General features: G+C 44.0%; 3 protein-coding genes across 3 annotated transcripts in view; 1 reads left to right on the top strand and 2 right to left on the bottom strand.

The window, feature by feature from the left end:
• The window catches only part of grm8b (glutamate receptor, metabotropic 8b), a 589884-nt gene that overhangs the window by 367493 nt on the left and 202524 nt on the right, over nucleotides 1-19867 (top strand). The gene's annotated exons all lie outside the window — the stretch shown is intronic.
• The window catches only part of LOC146986482 (uncharacterized), a gene marked incomplete at its 5' end in the record, with an annotated part of 532005 nt that overhangs the window by 500126 nt on the left and 12012 nt on the right, over nucleotides 1-19867 (bottom strand). The window contains one exon of the mRNA XM_085780485.1: nucleotides 12647-12820. Coding sequence (XP_085636611.1) covers nucleotides 12647-12820 — 174 coding nt within the window. The remainder of the gene's footprint in view (nucleotides 1-12646; nucleotides 12821-19867) is intronic.
• LOC146986483 (protein NLRC3-like) lies at nucleotides 15013-16751 on the bottom strand (the record flags this gene model as incomplete). The annotated part of the gene is made up of 2 exons (XM_085780366.1): nucleotides 15013-15041; nucleotides 15140-16751. Coding segments are annotated over 2 exons (1641 nt in total), but the record flags the coding sequence as incomplete, so codon positions are not given.

Raw genomic sequence — 19867 nt, 5'->3', positions numbered from 1 at the left:
ATAGCGTAGCAGTGCATTTCAAGGCAACGGTTGTAAAGGGACACCAGAGCTCTTCGTAAAAAAACACACACAAAAAAACATCCAAATACCTCCATGATGCTCGTATGTAATGTCCGTCTTGTGCTGAAGCCCCAAATTGCGTAATTGTCCCGAAAAAAATTAAATAAGTCCACATTCCAAGCATGTTTGTAGCATTAGCTCTGTGTCTGTTGTCCGGTCTTCCGCTGCCAGCGCGCATGCGCATGGTTCGCACTGAGACCGACTCGAGTCTCAGTCTGGTTGCGCATGCGCGCTGGCAGCGGAAGACCGGACAACAGACACAGAGCTAATGCTACAAACATGCTTGGAATGTGGACTTATTTAATTTTTTTCGGGACAATTACGCAATTTGGGGCTTCAGCACAAGACGGACATTACATACGAGCATCATGGAGGTATTTGGATGTTTTTTTGTGTGTGTTTTTTTTACGAAGAGCTCTGGTGTCCCTTTACAACCGTTGCCTTGAAATGCACTGCTACGCTAAGACCCCCTGTAACTCAGAGAAGGGACGGAGGACTCTGAGACTTCTTCCAGCCCTTAGTCAACATGAGGGTGAGTAGATAATGAGCGAAATATCATTCTAGGGTGAACTATCCCTTTAAAAAATGAATAGACTGTAGAAATGTGTGTTGCAGTAGTACACCCTACATTTAAAAAATAATTACAACATTATTGGTGCTACTTTATTAGAAATGTTTGTTTTAAGTTTTGATGAAAGTTTTCTCTTAAAAACTATCACTTTTGCTTATTTCTTTCTTATTCATACATGATGGAGTGTGTATGTCACTCCATGCTAACTAAGTGGGATCGTGTGTCATTATGCACCAACCAACAGTGGACCCCTGTCATTCCATATAAACCAAGTGTGGACCTTTTTATGTAATGTAAAACAGTAAATAAAATACATCCTCATAAATACAGATTAATGATGCAAGTACATTAAATGTGACCTAAAACCCTGAGTTTCAATTCAAATATTTGTCCTATAACAACAATGCAGTCAAGGAGTATAAAACTCTTGTAGGGGAAAAATTAATAGACTGTAGATATGTGTGTTGCAGTAGTACACCCTACATTTAAAAAGAATTACAACATTATTGGTGCTACTTTATTAGAAATGTTTGTGTTAAGTTTTGATGAACAATTTCTCTTACGGATGATCACTTTTGCTTATTTCTTTCTTATTCATACATGATGGAGTGTGTATTTCACTCCATGCTAACTAAGTGGGCACTTGTATCATTATGCACCAACCAACAGTGGACCCCTGTCATTCCATATAAACCAAGTGTGGACCTTTTTCTAAAACGTAAATCAACTAATAATTCCTATACAGATTTATGACGCAAATACATTAAAATTAATTGAAATCACATGCATTTAAAAAGTAAAAGTCTGACCATAGGTGGCCCCAGCAGGGCTTCATCTATATGAGATGTACGTGGCCAAAAAGTAACTTTGTGTGGCTCTGAGCCATCAGGCCATGTCAAACTGTGAGTAGTTTAAGTATTTTCCCATGACAACAATGTAGTTAAGTAGTATAAAACACCAGTACAGAGAAAAATTAATAGACTGTAGAAATGTGTCTGGCAATAGTTTAACATAGGGACTTTGTGAGATTAATCCTCTCAATGAATTATCCCTTGTATCTCTGACAAACTGATGATCTCCCAAACGCTCTGTATTTTCCCCAAAGATAACAAATTGCCGTGCCAATACTTTAATATCAGTTACTCTTTGATGGTTTACTTCTACATAATATATCATAGGTTGCCATTGAGTTTTCTGTAATATAAAACAGTAAATAAAATACATCCTTATGAATACAGATTTATGATGCAAGTACATTAAGATTACCCTAAATCCTAAAACCCTCTATTAAAAAATGAATAGACTGTAGAAATGTGTGTTGCAGTAGTACACCCTACATTTAAAAAATATTAGCAACATTATTGGTGCTACTTTATTAGAAATGTTTGTTTTAAGTTTTGATGAAAGTTTTCTCTTAAAAACTATCACTTTTGCTTATTTCTTTCTTATTCATACATGATGGAGTGTGTATGTCACTCCATGCTAACTAAGTGGGATCGTGTGTCATTATGCACCAACCAACAGTGGACCCCTGTCATTCCATATAAACCAAGTGTGGACCTTTTTCTGCAATTTAAGTCAACTAATAATTACTATAAATACAGATTGAGAACACATGTATATTGTAAAATTGAAACCCTGTGCTTAAAAAAACTGGACAAGCAACAATAGCAAGGTCAATTATTTTGAATGTTTAATCAGAATTCAACAGAAATGATCTAAATGACCATTTAATTTAAAATTTTGTTATGGGTGATCAATTTTTTCAATATTTTAAAATTTCTATTATACCTAATACAGTGTTGAGTTTAAATTTAAGACATCCATGAAAATGGAACCTTTATATTTTGTTACAAAGAATAACAAATTATGTTTCAAGGTACTAGTTTGTTCACTAAGGAGCCTGTTTGATAGCCTCTCTACAGTCTGAAAGGCTGCCGGGGCTGCAAGTCGTTCACACTATGGAGGAGTGTAAGAAACGACGTGTGTGAATGAGTCGTTAAAACCCCTGCTCCAGCCTGCCGGGGCACTGCTGAATATGGTATTTCACACACACACACACTCAGGTCCCCTCTTGGCTAAAGTTAAAAAAATTAACCAGAAGGTTTTTCACATGATTTTAAGTTGATTTAAAGCATGTCCAACAGGGGACCTAAAAAAAGTCCCCTGTTGGCTGCTTGGTCCCCTGTTGGTGAATGTGTAACGACGCCGATGTCCCCTCTTAGATAGGAACAACAGTGCACACACACACACACACACACACACACACACACACACACACACACACACACACACACATCTTACAGGTGTTTTTCTGTGGGGAACAGAAGCTGATTGTGCTGAGTTCATCTCTGACTCTGGGATTAGAAAGAATAAATTATCATGTGTAACAAGTGGGCGTGTCACTGGTGGCCAATCACATTATCAGCATTATTTTCATCTCTCTCTCTGATTGGTTCAGGACGGCTACTTGCTACAGTGGACCTGATGTGTTCAGAGGAGGAGGAGGAGGAGGAGGAGGAGGAGAAGGAGGAAGAGGAGGAGGAGGAGGAGGAGGAGGAGGAGGAGGAGGAGGAGGAGGAGGAGGAGTTTCTAATCTTGAGTAAAGCTTGACAGTGATTTTAAACTGGACCAACAGATCAACTCTGTCGTCAAAACCAGTTTTTGAGTCCTGGTCCTGGTTCTGGTTCTGGTCCTGGTTCTGGTCCTGGTCCTGGTTCTGGTTCTGGTTCTGGTCCTGGTCCTGGTCCTGGTTCTGGTCCTTGTCCTGGTCCTGGTCCTGGTCCTGGTCCTGGTCCTGGTCCTGGTCCTGGTCCTGGTTCTAGTCCTGGTCCTGGTCCTGGTCCTGGTTCTGGTCCTGGTCCTGGTCCTGGTTCAGGTCCTGGTCCTGGTTCTAGTCCTGGTTCTGGTCCTGGTCCTGGTTCCAGCTGGTCCTGGTCCTGGTCCTGGTCCTGGTCCTGGTCCTGGTCCTAGTCCTGGTCCTGGTCCTGGTCCTGGTCCTGGTCCTGGTCCTGGTCCTGGTTCTGGTCCTGGTCCTGGTCCTGGTCCTGGTTCTGGTTCATGTCCTGGTCCTGGTCCTGGTCCTGGTTCTGGTCCTGGTCCTGGTCCTGGTCCTGGTCCTGGTTCAGGTCCTGGTCCTGGTTCTAGTCCTGGTTCTGGTCCTGGTCCTGGTTCCAGCTGGTCCTGGTCCTGGTCCTGGTCCTGGTCCTGGTCCTGGTCCTGGTCCTGGTTCTGGTCCTGGTCCTGGTCCTGGTCCTGGTTCTGGTTCATGTCCTGGTCCTGGTCCTGGTTCTGGTTCTGGTCCTGGTCCTGGTCCTGGTCCTGGTCCTGGTCCTGGTCCTGGTCCTGGTCTCCGTGGTCACCTCCCTCATAGGTGAAGCCGCAGCAGCAACGAGCATCAGGCTGAGCAGCAGAAACAGGATGGAAGGTCTGGGGTCGACTGATGCCTCATTCATGTTCAGGGGTTCAGTCGCCACTCGGCTAAAGGTGCAGTTCACGTATTACAGAACGGTCTCTGACCTGGAGGAGTTATGCTGCGTTCATAACAACTCGGAGGTCGGGATTCCCAACTCGGAAATGTCCGACTTCCGACATCATTGCGTTCACGCTGCAGGAACTCGGAAGAAAAGAAACATGGATACCTGAAGGAAGTTTGGCGTATTATTGTTGCTCATCGCTGAATACGAAAAATAAATGCAGCAGTAAATGATGTTTATTTTGGAGGAGAGGAGACGCCGCAGATGAGTGCACATATAATGTTACGGCCTTGATAACAGTTTAACGTTATTTCCAGACTGCAATTTCACACTATACAACAATCACAGCTTAATATAAACATATTTCATATAGGCTACTGCAATAATACACAAAAATATGCATTAAAACCTCAACAAATAACTTTAAAATGTCTAAATTCTAACCGTTTAAGACGAGGGCCGCCATGTTTTGATGTTGTCGTGACGTCAAGTCGGAAAGTCGGAGCTCTGATATGATACCCGAGTTCCCGACCTGTAATTTCCGAGTTCGACGCCGTTCAATTCATTTTTTACAGCTCGGAGCTATTTTTTTTCCGACTTCCGAGTTGTCTTGAACGCAGCATTAGTGTGTGTGCGTGTGTGTGTGTGTGTGTGTGTGTGTGTGTGTGTGTGTGGTGTTTTATGTTGTGTAGTCGACCAGTCTCTGCTCCTCAGTCTCTGAAACACTGAATGTTTGTTCATGTTGCTGCTGTTGATCTGTATGTGGCTGATTTGATGCTTCTGCTTTTATGGAGGTGAAGTATTTGATGAATTAAAGGGAAAGTTAAAGGTCAAAGGTCTCTCTTCTCTCCTCCCCCTCTCGCTTCCTCCCTCCCCCCTTCTCTCTCTCTCTCTCTCCCCTTCCCTCCTCCCCTCTCTCTCCTTTCTCTTTCTCTTCCTCCCTCCCTCTAAGTCTCTCCCTGTCTCCCCCTCTCTCCACGCTCCCTTTCTCCCCCTTCTCTCTCTCTCTCCTCCCGCACTTCCTCTATCCTCTCCCTTTTTCTCTCTGCCCCCTCCCCCTAAGTCTCTCCCCCTCCCTCCCTCTTCTCTCCCTCTTTCTCTCTGCCCCCTCCCCCTAAGTCTCTCCCCTTCCTCCCTCTTCTCTCCCCCTCTCTCCCCATCCCTCCCCCTCTCTCTCTCCTCTTCCTTTTTCTCTCTGCCCTTCCTTCCCTCCCTCCCCCTCTCTTCTCTCTCCCCCTCTATCTTCCTCCCTCCCTCCCCCCTCTCTCTTCCCCCCCTTCTCTCTCTCTCTCTCCTCACCTCTCTTCCTCTCTCCTCCCTCCCTCCCTCTCTCTCTCCCCCTCTTTCCTCTCTCTCTCCTCTCCTCCCCCTTCCCTCACTCTCTCTATCCTCTTTCTCTCTGTCCCCTCCCTCCCTCTTCTCTCTCCATCTCTCCCCATCCCTCCCCCTCTCTCTCCTCTTCCTCTTTCTCTCTGCCCTTCCTTCCCTCCCTCCCTCCCGCTCTCTTCTCTCTCCCCCTCTATCTTCCTCCCTCCCTCTAGGTCTCTCCCTGTCTCCCCCTCTCTCTTCCCCCCTTCTCTCTCTCTCTCTCTCTCTCCTCACCTCTCTTCCTCTCTCTCCTCCCTCCCTCCCTCTCTCTCTCCCTCCTCTTTCCTCTCTCTCTCCTCTTCTCCCCTCCCTCACTCTCTCTATCCTCTTCCTCTCTGTCCCCCTCTAAGTCTCTCTCTCTCTCCTCCCCCCTCTCCCTCTCTCTTCTCTCTCTCTATCCTCTCCTTCTTTCTCTCTGCCTCCATCCCTCTGTCTCTCCTTTTCTCCCCTCTCACTTCCCCTCTCTCTCTCTACGCTCTCTTTCTCCCCCCTCCTCTCTCTCTCCTCCCCCTCTTCCTCTTCCTCTCTCCTCTCTCCTTCCTTTACTGTAGTGAAGTTGTATTTTGATGATGTTTTATTGTCCAATGACGTCCCATCGTTTGTAGCTCATTAACAGCGTCACATGTAAACGACACTAATAACCATTAAACATTAATTATCTAGATCTAATAACTCTGAGACCAGATTGACACAGTGAAGTCAGTGATGTGTAAAAAGCTGCTGTAACTCTGATCGACCACCAGGTGTCGCTGTGTTCACATGTCTGAAGCTTCGTCAGGTTTTGTGAATGAGTTTGTGTCCTGGTTTAATAACTCGTGACTCTTCAGGCTGCGTTCAAGGAAACCGGTTTTTCTCAGACTCCAGTGAAGTGGATCTTCTCCTCCGTCTGTTTCAGTGCACGTTGGTGACGGTGAGGACGACTCACGTCACGTTCAGGTGAGTCAGGAGATCTGACGCTGCTCGTCTCCTGACGTCGGATCAGACCGAGGCTTCATGTGTGTGTGTGTGTGTGTGTGTGTGTGTGTTCTTGTTCTTACTACGTTGTGAGGACCGGAGAGAGTTTTTCACCAGAGTGACGACATTTTTGAGAAGTGAGGACTTTTTTTTGGCCTCACAAAGACAGCAATACAAGAGTGTGTGTTTCTAGTTCTGGTTCGTTCTGGTTCAGGTTTAGTTCTCTGTCCTGATCTTCAGACTGTAGATGTTCCCTCTCCTCCCTCGCCGACACCGACAGGACAGAATAATAAAAAAAAATCTTTATATCCATGTTAAGTTCTGAAGTTGTTAAAAAGATTTGATGTGGTGAAAGTGAAAAAAAGAGAGAAATGAACTATTACATGTTTTATTTTAACTTTTCTACTGATACTGATGTGGTTGGTGTAGAAGAGTGATGATGTTGTGCTATGAAGGGAGTTGTCCTCAGGGTGGCAGCAGAGGCTGGTTAGACTGGTTGACCTCTTGACCTGTCTGCATGTCGGCCATATTGAAACGTGTTCCAGGAAACAAACCTACAACGAAGCTCCTGAGTCCGTTTTTCTAGAATATCGTAATATAACGATTCTTACAGTTCAGTCTCTACCTCCTCCTGCTCCTCCTCCTCCTCCTCCTCCTCCTCCTGCTCCTCCTCCTCCTCCTCCTCCTCCTGCTCCTTTTCCTCCTCCTTCTCCTCCTCTTCCTCCTCCTCCTCCTCCTGCTCCTCTTCCTCCTCCTCCTCCTCTTCCTCTTCCTCCTCCTCCTCTTCCTCTTCCTCTTCCTCCTCCTCCTGCTCCTCCTCCTCCTCCTCCTCCTCTTCCTCCTCCTCCTCTTCCTCTTCCTCCTCCTCCTCTTCCTCTTCCTCTTCCTCGCACACACCGATCAGGTTCGATTCCTGGACTGGAAACGTTTTTTTTCCCCTATGAGCTTTATTGAAAACATTGTACATACAAACGGATGTACAAAGAACAGGGTTGTACTAGAGCACTGGAAAAGAGAGTAACGACAGCATTGGTTCAATGGAAGCGCCTCCTGGTGGAGGAATGTGGGTTTTGCAAAAGCGCCCAAGAACTGACAACTCTGCATTGTTGGTGAATGAGCAAGTGAGGTATTTTCAATAATTTAAGGACATTTATAGATCACCCACGTTAATAGCATCATTGAGGATCCTTTACAGATAAACATTAACACAGGCGAGTAAAAAAAACACACAAAAAAAAACAGTTGTCTACATTAATGTTTCAATCTACATTTTGTAATAATAATTAATACTAATTATAAGTATAATTTGATATGACCAAGACACCTAAAAACAAAAACACGGCCGTTTTCATCAATTTACAAGCAAGTGGGCAACACACTGGAGTGAATGAGTTTTCTGGGCGCTTTTGCAATACCCATATCCTGCCACTCGGGACGCAAAACCCTAACCACGGAGTCAATGGTGGTGTCGTTACTCTCTTTTCCAGTGCTCTAGGTTGTACCAGAGACGTTCTTGTACATACAATCAAACATGAAACATCAGACAGGTGCTCCAATATGTATCAATAAACATAAATAATAAATGAATCAAAGTAAAATCTGGTTGTTGTTTTAAGCAATATTAGAAAACATAACATCATGGAAAAAATAACATATGGTATGGTAGCCTATAGAAGAAAAGGAAAAAAAGGGAAATAGAATGTGTAAGCTTTATTCTACTTCTTTATTCTTTGGAAAATCTCTCATAAATATCTATGGATGTGATGCTTTGTTTAGTGTCAATTAGTGTAAGGGATTTCATGTACTCTTTGAACTCATGCAAGAAACTTCTGAAGTTGGGGGAGGTTTTGGAGTGTTTACATTTATGTATGTGAAATTTGCCATACAAAATGAACAAGTTTATAATAAAGGTGATGTCCTTTTCTTCTGACCGGAAAATTTACGAACAGAATAATAATAAACAATGACATCATTTCCGTTTCATGTGTGATTTTTATTTATTTTTTCAAAGATTTGTTTCACATTACAAAAACAGTTTTTCATAATAAAATGCAATCTATAAAGCATATCTATATTATACGCCAGAGGGAATTTACAAGTTTACAAAAAATGTTCAAGTTTTCACACATATTGAAAGTCTTAATCACTTTCTGGTTGCTTGAAAATTTGATGGAGGTTATGTATTGCTTGAGCTCACCGGTAAAAGAAGGTTTTTTTTTAAAAATGAACTTACATTTGTGAATATTAAATTTTTCCATTAAAATGATAAGGTTGATAATAAAAGTTATGTTGGCTTTTTCCTTGTTTTCCCTGTTTGGACCTCCAAAACAAAATAAAATCACCATCAACATTGATAGCCACAAAATTACAAATATCACTCTGTAGTTTTAATCTCTTGTTCGACAACACATTCACTGTAAAACCATGAAAAAAACATCCTTTTATTGTAATTTGCGAAAATAAACACTTTCATTTTGACATGTAACTGAACCTGACACCTAAATAATATTTATCTTTTCATGTTGTTGTTCTGTATGACTACATGTTGAGTCTTGAAAGAGCAAATATTGAAAAAAAAAGAAGAAAAAAACGTAAAGGAAATTATGTACATATGTGTGTTAAGTTATAAAATAAAGGCTATGGTTTCTTCTGTAAATCATACTTATCAATAATACTAAGTAGTTTAATTAAATGGCATCTTTCTGTTTAATAAGACAGAAGAAATTCGTTATAAAACATGTATTTTGGTCTTTTGCTGTGTTTTGTTGTGCACGACAAGTGGATGTGGCAGTAGGCTACTAACAGTAACACAGTAGAAATACATACTGTATTTACAGCACAACAATAAAAGTAGTTTCTGTAGACAGTATCAGAGTAAACGTACTTCTTACAAGGTATCACAGTGAATACTACAATATAGGAGCAGAATAAAAGTTTTTATAATGACAGTATCACAGTAAAAGTATTTAGTTAGGAGTTAGTGGAGTAAAAGTACTTCCTGTACTTGAGTGACAGGTGAAGCTCATTGTTCCTGTTTGACTCAACACCTTTACCTGTGACTGGATCACTGATGATTGACACATTGAAGCTGCTGCAGCGTTTTCTGAGTCTGTGATGTCATAGATGATGTCATGTGTGATGATGTCACATCCTGACAGGTTCACCTGCTGCACTTTACACTTTATTTCACTCCCACAGTCTCATCAGCTGTGGAAACAGCTACAGATCAGACTCACTCCAGAGTCTCCAGTCGAAAGTCTGGACTCCCAACAAGATCACGAAGCTGCTGCAGAGATGAAGAGCTCAGCTTGTTGCTGTTGCTCAGGTTGTTGTTGTTGAAGTAGCTGGTTGTTCCTTCCAGCTGCAGGTGTCTCAGGTGGGAGGGGTTGGACTTCAGAGCTGAGACCAGAGAAGAACAGCTGATGTCTGACAAACTGCAGCTGTACAATCTGAATAAAGAATAAAAGAAGAAGATGAAATGAAGACACACACACACACACACACACACACACACACACACACACACACACACACACACACACACACACACACACACACACACACACACACACACACACACACACACACACACACACACAGCTGCAGTGATCAGATCATTGATTATTGATCAGACTGAGTGAAATGAGCTGAAAGTGAAGAGTCATTGTCAGTGTGAGAGAAGAACAAGTGGAAACATGAGACAACAACTATTTCAAACGTCCTTCATTCATGACATCAAAGTCAATGATTCAAGTTCTGAGTGAAGATCAATCAGGTTCAGTTGTGGATCAAAGATCTAAGATCTACAACAGTAACAGTCAGTGAACTGACCTCAGAGTCTCCAGTCTACAGTCTGGACTCTCCAGAAAACCACTCAGATGCTTCACTCCTGAATCATAAAGGTTGTTGTGGTTCAGGTCCAGTTCTCTCAGGTGGGAGGGGTTGGACTTCAGAGCTGAGACCAGAGAAGAACAGCTGGTCCCTGACAAACTGCAGTTCCACAATCTGAATAAAGAATAGAAGCAGTGAGTTGAGGACAAAGCTCCTTGTTGACAGCGTTCAGTGTCTCATCATCTGTTCAGAGCTGAAGAAGCTTCAGAAAGAACAAGTTTAGAAAATCAAAGTCCAAGAGCTGAAGCAGCAGGAAGCAGGTTAAACAGTCACATAGAGAGAAAACAGCTCATTAATATTCATGAGAAGCTGCTGCTGCTTCAACACAGACGCAGTGACTCCGCCTCTTCACCTGTCAGCTCCACCTGTGGCTCCATCCAGACAAACTCATGTTGTGCAGCCACATTGATCAGAGATTTACTGACCATGCTCAAGACAACACACATGTGAGGCTGAACTCTGTTACCATGACAACTAACGTGTAGAAAAACATGTTGAATGAAGCTCAGAGACAGAAAAACCTGAAACCAGCTTATTATGGGATGTTGGCTTTGAATGTTTCACTATAAACATGACAGAGCCTCAGGAAAGAGGTGGAGCCAGCAGCTATTGATTATAGATCAGTTATTGTCTGATACATCACATGTGTTTCTGTAGTGGAGGTGAAACATGAAGAGAAACAGAGACTGGACTAAAAACCAGTGAGATGCAGTCAGGGCTTTGATTTATTCACTTCATCTAAAGTTGGATTCTTTTGGACTTTCAGATAACTTTACTACAAGTTCAATGTGTCAGAATGTGGTGATTTTCATGGTCTAATAAAAGCCAGTAAACAGAGCTAGCTTCTGTCCAGGCAGCAGCATTAATTTCTGATAATGGACACCTCGTCGGGCATTATCCCTCACATATCTTCCGACAGCAATAACTTACATAGAGTGTTTGGACCGAAACACGGGTCTGTCAGTCACTCTGCTCTGCTCTGAGCCGAGGAGAAAACTTTTCTTGTATCCTACAAGTTTTATCCAATGAGGAGAGAGAACGGCATGAAGGGCTGTGTGTGCAGCCAAGGGATGCACCTGAATGTGGTGACGTAGGGACGAGGACCAGTAGATCCATGACGAGGGCGGGGGCTACTAACTCCATCGGCTGACAAGACGTTATGGTGCGTTCAAGGCAACTCGTAACTCGTGTATTTCCGACCTGTGAAGTCGTACCAGTTCCATCTGCATGACTTCAGATTTTTTAAAGTCGACTCTAATGTTATGAAAGTTGAGTCGACGTTGACTAGTCGCTGATGACGTCGTTCATATATATATATATATATATATTTTTTTTTTAAGTATATATTTTTTGGCGTTTTTGCCTTTATTTGATTGACAGTGATATAGACAGGAAAGGGGGAGGCAGAGAGAGGGGGAATGACATGCAGGAAAGGTCTGCCCTACGGCCCCCTACCGGGGACGCCTGCGTTGAGGACTGTAGCCTCTACATGGGGCGGCCGCCTTAACCACTGCGCCACGCACCGCCCCAACGTCGTTCATATTTTTCCTGTCATAACTAAAATCACAGGAGGAGGGAAACGCTTTGCAACAATCTGTATCCACTGACTGGTTGATAGAAATCAGTACAGAACAGCAGGTAAATAAACATATCACATTGTAACATACACTCCTATCGCACTGAGACCGACTCAAGTCTCAGTCGGTCTCAGTATCAGTGTGAACCTTGCGCATGCGCGCTGGCAGCGGAAGAGCGGACAACAGACACTAGGAGCTAATGCTACAAACATGCTTGGAATGTGGACTTACTTAATTTTTTTCGGGACAATTACGCAATTTGGGGCTTCAGCACAAGACGGACATTACATACGAGCATCATGGAGGTATTTGGATGTTTTTTTTGTGTGTGTTTTTTTACGAAGAGCTCTGGTGTCCCTTTGCAACCGTTGCATTGAAATGCACTGCTACGCCAAGACCCCCTGTAACTCAGAGAAGGGACGGTGGACTCTGAAAATTCTTCCAGCCCTTAGTCAACATGAGGGTGAGTAGATAATGAGCGAAATATCATTCTAGGGTGAACTATCCCTTTAAGACTTGGATCTGTGTAAACCATTGTTCATAAATGTGTTTGTTGTGAGGTTGTTGTGTGATGAGCTGTCTGAGGTGCCGACCCCCCACAGCCCTGGTCTTGGTCTGTGAGCGCCTGCCTACCCTGTCCTACAGCCTCAGTGTGGATCAGTAGAATATCAGCCTCATGTCTGCAGCTCAGTATCAACACAACTTTCACATCACATTCATCTGAGCACAGAAATAAAACAGAGTCTGACCTCAGAGTCTCCAGTCTACAGTCTGGACTCTCCAGAAAACCACTCAGACGCTTCACTCCTGAATCCTGCAGGTAGTTGGAGCTCAGGTCCAGTTCTCTCAGGTGGGAGGGGTTGGACTTCAGAGCTGAGCCCAGAGAAGAACAGCTGATCTCTGACAAACTGCAGTACTCCAATCTGAATAAAGAATAAAAGAAGAAGATGAAATGATTGATGATTGATCAGATGTGTCCTGATCAATGATCAGTGTGTAAATGAGTAGAGGGACTTTGTCCTTGTGTTGTTGTGGATCATCATCATGTGGCCTTCTACACACATCATCCACATGTCAGCACAGATTCATCAGCTGCTGCTGACCTCAGATCAGTCTGTCGATATACAATCAATATCTGATCAATACCTGTTGGACTAAACACTGACTACAACTCTCTGATTCAGGACTGAACTGGATCAAAGACAAACACACACACACACACACACACACACAGAGGATGATAAACTGTGTGTGTGGTTAGTAGTTGCATGACTTCAGATTTTTTAAAGTCGACTCTAATGTTATGAAAGTTGAGTCGACGTCGTTCATATCTTTTTTTTTTTTTTTAAGTATATATTTTTTGGTGTTTTTGCCTTTATTTGATAGACAGTGATATAGACAGGAAAGGGGGAGGCAGAGAGAGGGGGAATGACATGCAGGAAGGAAAGGTCTGCCCGACGCGGGATTCGAACCGGGGACACCTGCGTTGAGGACTGTAGCCTCTACATGGGGCGGCCGCCTTAACCACTGCGCCACGCACCGCCCCAACATCGTTCATATTTTTACCGTCATAACTAAAATCACAGGAGGAGGGAAATGCTTTGCAACAATCTGTATCCACTGACTGGTTGATAGAAATCAGTACAGAACAGCAGGTAAATAAACAACCAGTTGTAAATCAGTTTTTTTGTAACATACACTCCTATAGAAGTGAAAAGAAAATACTGGAGCTACTGTGTGTTAGGGAGGAAAACGACACAAGCAAAGGTCTGTAAGCCAATCACCATCACAGTCCTGCTCAGTCACAGTTTTTGTTTTTCGATTCTGGTTGATTGGTTGTTATTGTTTGTTGTTGTGCGCGACATAAAGCTGCCTATACGAGCAGAGTTTTTTTTTGGCGCTACATTCACAACTTTCTTTTCATCAACGACCTGTGGCTGGTGGCTGATCCAGCTGTTCTGTTAGCAGCTTCACCTGAGAGCAGCTCATCATCATCATCATCATCATCATCATCATCATCATCATCATCATCATCATCATCATCATCATCATCATCATCATCATCACCACCACCACCACACTGACCGCTGAGTGACCTCTGACCCTTCACCTTCTACCAGCTGCAGTAACATGGAGTCACAATCAGTCGCTGCTTCAAACTGAACTTCACACATTTGAACTGAACACAGACAAAAGTCCAACAGGTCCAGTCAGTGAACTCACCTCAGAGTCTCCAGTCGACAGTTTGGACTCTCCAGTCCAGCACACACAACCTTCACTGATGAACCACTCAGGTCGTTGTCACTCAGGTCCAGTTCTGTCAGGTGGGAGGGGTTGGACTTCAGAGCTGAGGCCACGACTTCACAGTGACTCTCTGAGAGTTTACAACCAACAAGTCTGTGAAGAGAGAAAATATCAAATGTGTCAGAATCAAACCAGATGAAAGCTGCAGTAAAAACACAGTTGATGCATCTGATGATGTGATGAACATCTGAGCTTCAGCTCATCTCTTTGATTGAGTTGATCCTCATCACTCTGACAGGATGGACGGGACCCTGAAGCAAAGCCTGCTCACTCTATATTATCCCTTACGTAATGTTTTCAAAGTCAAACTAAGAATAATGAAAAGAAAAATTGTGTTTATCTGAACTACTGATCTAAACTGCTAATCAATAATTATATTGATCATTTCTGGACTCACCGAGCCTTCCTGCAGTTCCTCACAGCTGGGATCAGTCTCCATCGTCCCTCCTCTGATGTCTTGTACTTGCTCAGGTCCAACTCGTCCAGAACCTGCTCCGACATCTGCAGCATGTAGGCCAGAGCTGAACACTGGATCTCAGAGAGTTTCTCCTCTGATCTGTTCTCTGACTTGAGGAACTGTTGGATCTGCTGATGAACTGACTGGTCCTTCATCTCCGTCAGACAGTGGAAGATGTTAATGCTTCTGTCAGGAGAGATTTCATCACTCTTCATCTCCTTCAGGTTGTTGATGGTTCTCTGGATGGTTTCTGGACTGTTGTCTGTCTGACCCAGCAGACCTCCTAACAGCCTCTGGTTGGACTCTAGAGAGAGGCCATGAAGGAAGCGAACAAACAGGTCCAGGTGACCATTTCTACTGCAGAGGGATTTCTGCATGGCTCCCTGCAGGAAGTCATCCAGGGTTAGAGGACTGTTATTGATCTGTGGATGACTTTTATTGATCTGTGGATGACTGTCATTGATCTGTGGAGGACTTTTACCGATCACTGGAGGACTGCTTGCTCTTTCTTCTTTGCTGCCGCTGCTACTGCCGCCACCGTCTTTTTCTGCTAAGGACAAGTCACTGAAATAATGTTCCTTGACTTGTTCTCTCAGGAACTTCTTGAGGACCTGTGTGTTCCTGTTGGTGAAACAGTGGAACATGTAGACTGCAGCCAGAAACTCCTGAACACTCAGATGAACAAAGCAGTAGACTGTTTTCTGGAAGATCACACTCTCTCTTTTGAAGATCTCAGTACAGAGTCCTGAGTTCACCAAGGCCTCTGTGACATCCAGACCACACTGCTCCAGGTCTTCTTGGTAGAACATGATGTTTCCTTCCTCCAGCTGTTCAAACGCCAGCCTCCCCAGCTTCAGAAGAACTTCCCTGTCGGCCTCCGTCAGCTCCTGTGGACTCGTCTCATGTCCTTCACCGTACTTGTTCTTCTTCCTCTTTGTCTGGACCAGCAGGAAGTGTGAGAACAGGTCAGTTGTGGTCTTGGGCAGCTCTCCTCTCTGGTCTGTGGTCAACATGTGCTCCAGAACTGTAGCACTGATCCAGCAGAAGACTGGGACTTGACACATGATGTGGAGGGTCCTGGACGTCTGGATGTGTGAGATGATTCTTCTGGACAGATCTTCATCACTGGACCTCCTCCTGAAGTACTCCTTCATCTGGGCGTCAGTGAAGCCTCGGACCTCTGTTACCCTGTCGACACATGTAGGAGGGATCTGATTGGCTGCTGCAGGTCTGGAGGTGATCCAGACCAGAGCCGAGGGAAGCAGATTCCCCTGGATGAGGTTTGTCAGCAGCACGTTGACTGATGACGTCTGTGTGACATCAGACACAACCTCCCTGTTGTTGAAGTCCAGTGACAGTCGGCTTTCATCCAGGCCGTCAAAGATGAAGAGAAGTTTACAGACAGCCAGCTGCTCTGCTGTGACCTTCTGTAATGTTGGATGGAAAACATGGAGCAGCCTGAGAAGACTCAACCGCTGATCTCTGATCAGGTTCAGCTCCCTGAACGAAAGCAGAACCAGCAGACTGACATCTTGGTTCTCCAAGCCCTCGGCCCAGTCCAGAGTGAACTTCTGCACCGAGAAGGTTTTTCCAACGCCAGCGACGCCGTTGGTCAGAACCACTCTGATGGGTCTCTGTTGGACAGGTGAGACTGTAGAGACGTCCTCTCTCTGTTGGACAGGTGAGACCGTAGAGACGTCCTCTCTCTGTTGGACAGGTGAGACTGTAGAGACGTCTCTCTGTTGGACAGGTGAGACCGTAGAGACGTCCTCTCTCTGTTGGACAGGTGAGACCGTAGAGACGTCCTCTCTCTGTTGGACAGGTAAGTCTTTAAAGATGTCGTTGCACTTGATTGGAGTGTCATGGAGGGTCTTCTTCTTGGACGTTGTCTCCAGCTGTCTCACCTCATGTTGGGTATTAACCTCTTCACTATGTCCCTCTGTGATGTAGAGCTCAGTGTAGATCCTGTTGAGGAGGGTTACACTTCCTGTTCCACTTCCTGTTCCCTCAGTTCCTTCAGTCACTCGTTCACATCTGCTCCTCAGACTGATCTTATGTTGATCTAAAACCTCCTGCAGACCACGATCTGCTGAGAGAGAAGAGACAGAGTCAGACTGAAGACAGAGAGTCTGACAATCTGATCAGATCATTTTCATCAGCTACAGAAAAACTACAGACAACAAGGAGAAGGTTTGAATCATCATCTTAAATGTCAGTGCTGTGTGATGGAACAATGACTCTGGAGAAAACAACAGGTCCTGGTTTCACAAATGACCACATCAGCAGACAGATGTTCAGTCTCACTTTGTCCACAGCTGCTCTGATTGGCTGCCTGCAGCTCACCTCTGGCTCTGGGTCTTTGTCCACACTGGGGACAGGAGGGGGGTCCTGAAGAACCAGACTGGTCCCAGTCTGAGGTGAAGCACTGTCTGCAGAACCAGTGTCCACAGCTGGTGGAGACTGGATCCTTCAGGACGTCCTGACAGAGACCACAGCAGGACAGCTGCTGGTCCACAGAGACACCACTCCTCTTCCTCCTGTCAAGACATTTCTGGATCAACAACATGTCACAGCTCCACATCTGAGCTCTGATTGGTTAACCTCCTCAAGGGGGCGGGGCTTCAGTAACCAGAGGAGCAGAGAGAGAGAAAGTAGAGGAAGACAAGTGTAGAGAGACGAGCTGAATGAAGACCTGGTCCTAAACTGGTCTGGTTTCTGTCTCTGAGGTTTGTTGTGAACCTTCAGAGTCTGATGGATCTGGTTCCTGGTTTCTCTCTGTTTCCTTCACACGAGTACTGACTGAATCATCTTCAGCTCAGTTTACAGTAGAAACTGTCTCTTACCGTGACTCTGAAGGTCCAGGTCCAGGTCCAGACTTGAAGTTTAGAGGAAACTCTCTGGACCAGTCACTCTTCATGGACAGACAGATGGATCCTGGAGACTCTGCTCTCAGTCTGTGGTTCTGACCTCTGCAAACACAAACATGTTTTTATTAGGGCCGGGACTCGATTAAAAATTAATCGAATGAATTAGAGGCTTTGTAATTAATTAATCGCAATTAATCGCATTTTAATCGCATATAAATATTTGACCTGAGAACCGTGAACAGTTTTTTTTTCACATGGATTTTAGTATACCATTGAATGACTGAATACATAAGCTTAAGCATTCAAGGTGGTACTTAACCAAGACCAACAGACTAGGGATGCAAATTATCGATTAATTCATTAATCGATATTTGATACATACAGATTAAATGGTCTTTCCTTCCAATACACTATGATGATTATTAGTATTTAACTAGGCTACTTAAATCACAGTAGCATAAACTGATTTGTTGAACTCAGCCTGATGTAAACATGAATAAAACTCAGTAACCAATCACACAGCAGCTCCATGTTGTCCCTGTGTGATGTTCAGGGACAGGTCAGGACAGTCTGAAGACAGAGCTCTGAGGGTGAAGTCCTATCATAATGAGATGAGCTGCACCTGTGACAGTGACAGGTCATAGATATAGCGCTGCAGCTGAGCGCATTCTGTGTATCTATGTGCAGGCAGAGATCAGAGATGGTGTTTTAAATAACCATGCTAGCATTTCACCAGCTCTCATCTCTGCCAGTCTCTCAAACTGCTGCCTCTCTCGCGTGCGGGCGCACCGCACATAGACACACGTGAGAAAAAAAAAAAAAAAAAAATCGATTTTTTTTATAAGTGTGATTAAAATGCGTTAATTTTTTTAACGCGTTAATTTTTGTGTAATTAATTAATCGTAATTAACGCGTTAAAGTCCCAGCCCTAGTGTTTATTCACATCACATTGATCAGTGGACACACACACACACACACACACACACATGTTTCCTCTTCTGTGACGTCACACACACTTCAGGTTTTTATCTGGTCTCTTACTGTGAGTCTGGAGGTTCATGTTTGGACCGGTCACTCTCCAGAGACTTTGATCTGTCCTCCTGTTCCTCCACATTAACACTCATCTTCAGGACTTCAGTCAGTCTGAGAGGGAAACCAGTAACACACACACACACAGAATCAAGACACACCCAAATGCACCGAGGACAAACTATAACCACTTCCTTGTCTGATCCAGTCGTTGACCTCCACCACTCATAGTACTTTGACATTAAATCCATGTTCATCCAGTCACCGTGACCTTTGACCTTTGATGTTTGTTCTGAGTTTGAAGAAGTTGTGTGGAGGTGAATCTGAGACAATGTGCTGACGTATGTACGGACTACGTCTGACTCTTCTTCCCTCCACAGTCCACACAGACACACTGACTCTCACACTCTGACACAACAACAACAACAACAACAACAACAACAACAACAATAATAATAATAAATAATAATATATGTAATAATAAATGTTGTGTCGACACTCACTTGTCTCAGACTTCAGTTTCTCTCCTTCTGCTCCGTTCACTCTAAAATGGCGTCTGAACAGTTTTACTTTCACTTACTCCTCAGCATTTACAGGAAATCCCACAAGTTCATGGTGACAGAGGGGAAGTCTCTTTCTACAGTAGAGTGGCGCCACCTGCTGGGTAACTCCTGGTATTACACCTGTATGGACAGGTGAACTCTGACACCATGAATAAACAGTGAGCTGAGATCCAGCTGTGGTAGAAGAGCTGCTGAGAGATTTAAAGACACTCCACTACAAGTTACAGCTCAGTCTGTTCTCTGTCTTATTCATCACACATGTTGTCATCAACTAATTTGTGTCTCAGTGTTGTAACTTAACTCGCCCCGGTCTGGCAACACGACCATATATGGAAAACACAACCACAACTAAATGTAAGTCCACACAGAAACCAGGAGGATACAAGGAGAATCATGATGAACTCCTTTTAGAAATGCACCCATTGACATAATGTGTTCCCTCGCCCCTTACCCTAACCTTAACCATTACTCTGAACCTAATTTAAACCTAATTATAACCTAAGGTCTTAACCCTCAAACAGCCTTTGGAAAAAGTGAGGACCAGCCAAAATGTCCTCACTCACAAAAATGTCCTCACTCTGCTGGTTAAAAACTCTCAACGGTCCTCACAATGTAGTAAATACAAGAACACACACACACACACACACACACACACACACACACACACACACATCTTACAGGTGTTTTTCTGTGGGGAACAGAAGCTGATTGTGCTGAGTTCATCTCTGACTCTGGGAATAGAAAGAATAA

Source organism: Trachurus japonicus, chromosome 6 (genome assembly GCF_045865225.1).
Source record: "Trachurus japonicus isolate A0001 chromosome 6, Traja_1.0".
In the NCBI taxonomy this organism is placed as follows: Eukaryota; Metazoa; Chordata; class Actinopteri; order Carangiformes; family Carangidae; genus Trachurus; species Trachurus japonicus.
This window is presented reverse-complemented; position numbering and strand designations above follow the sequence as displayed.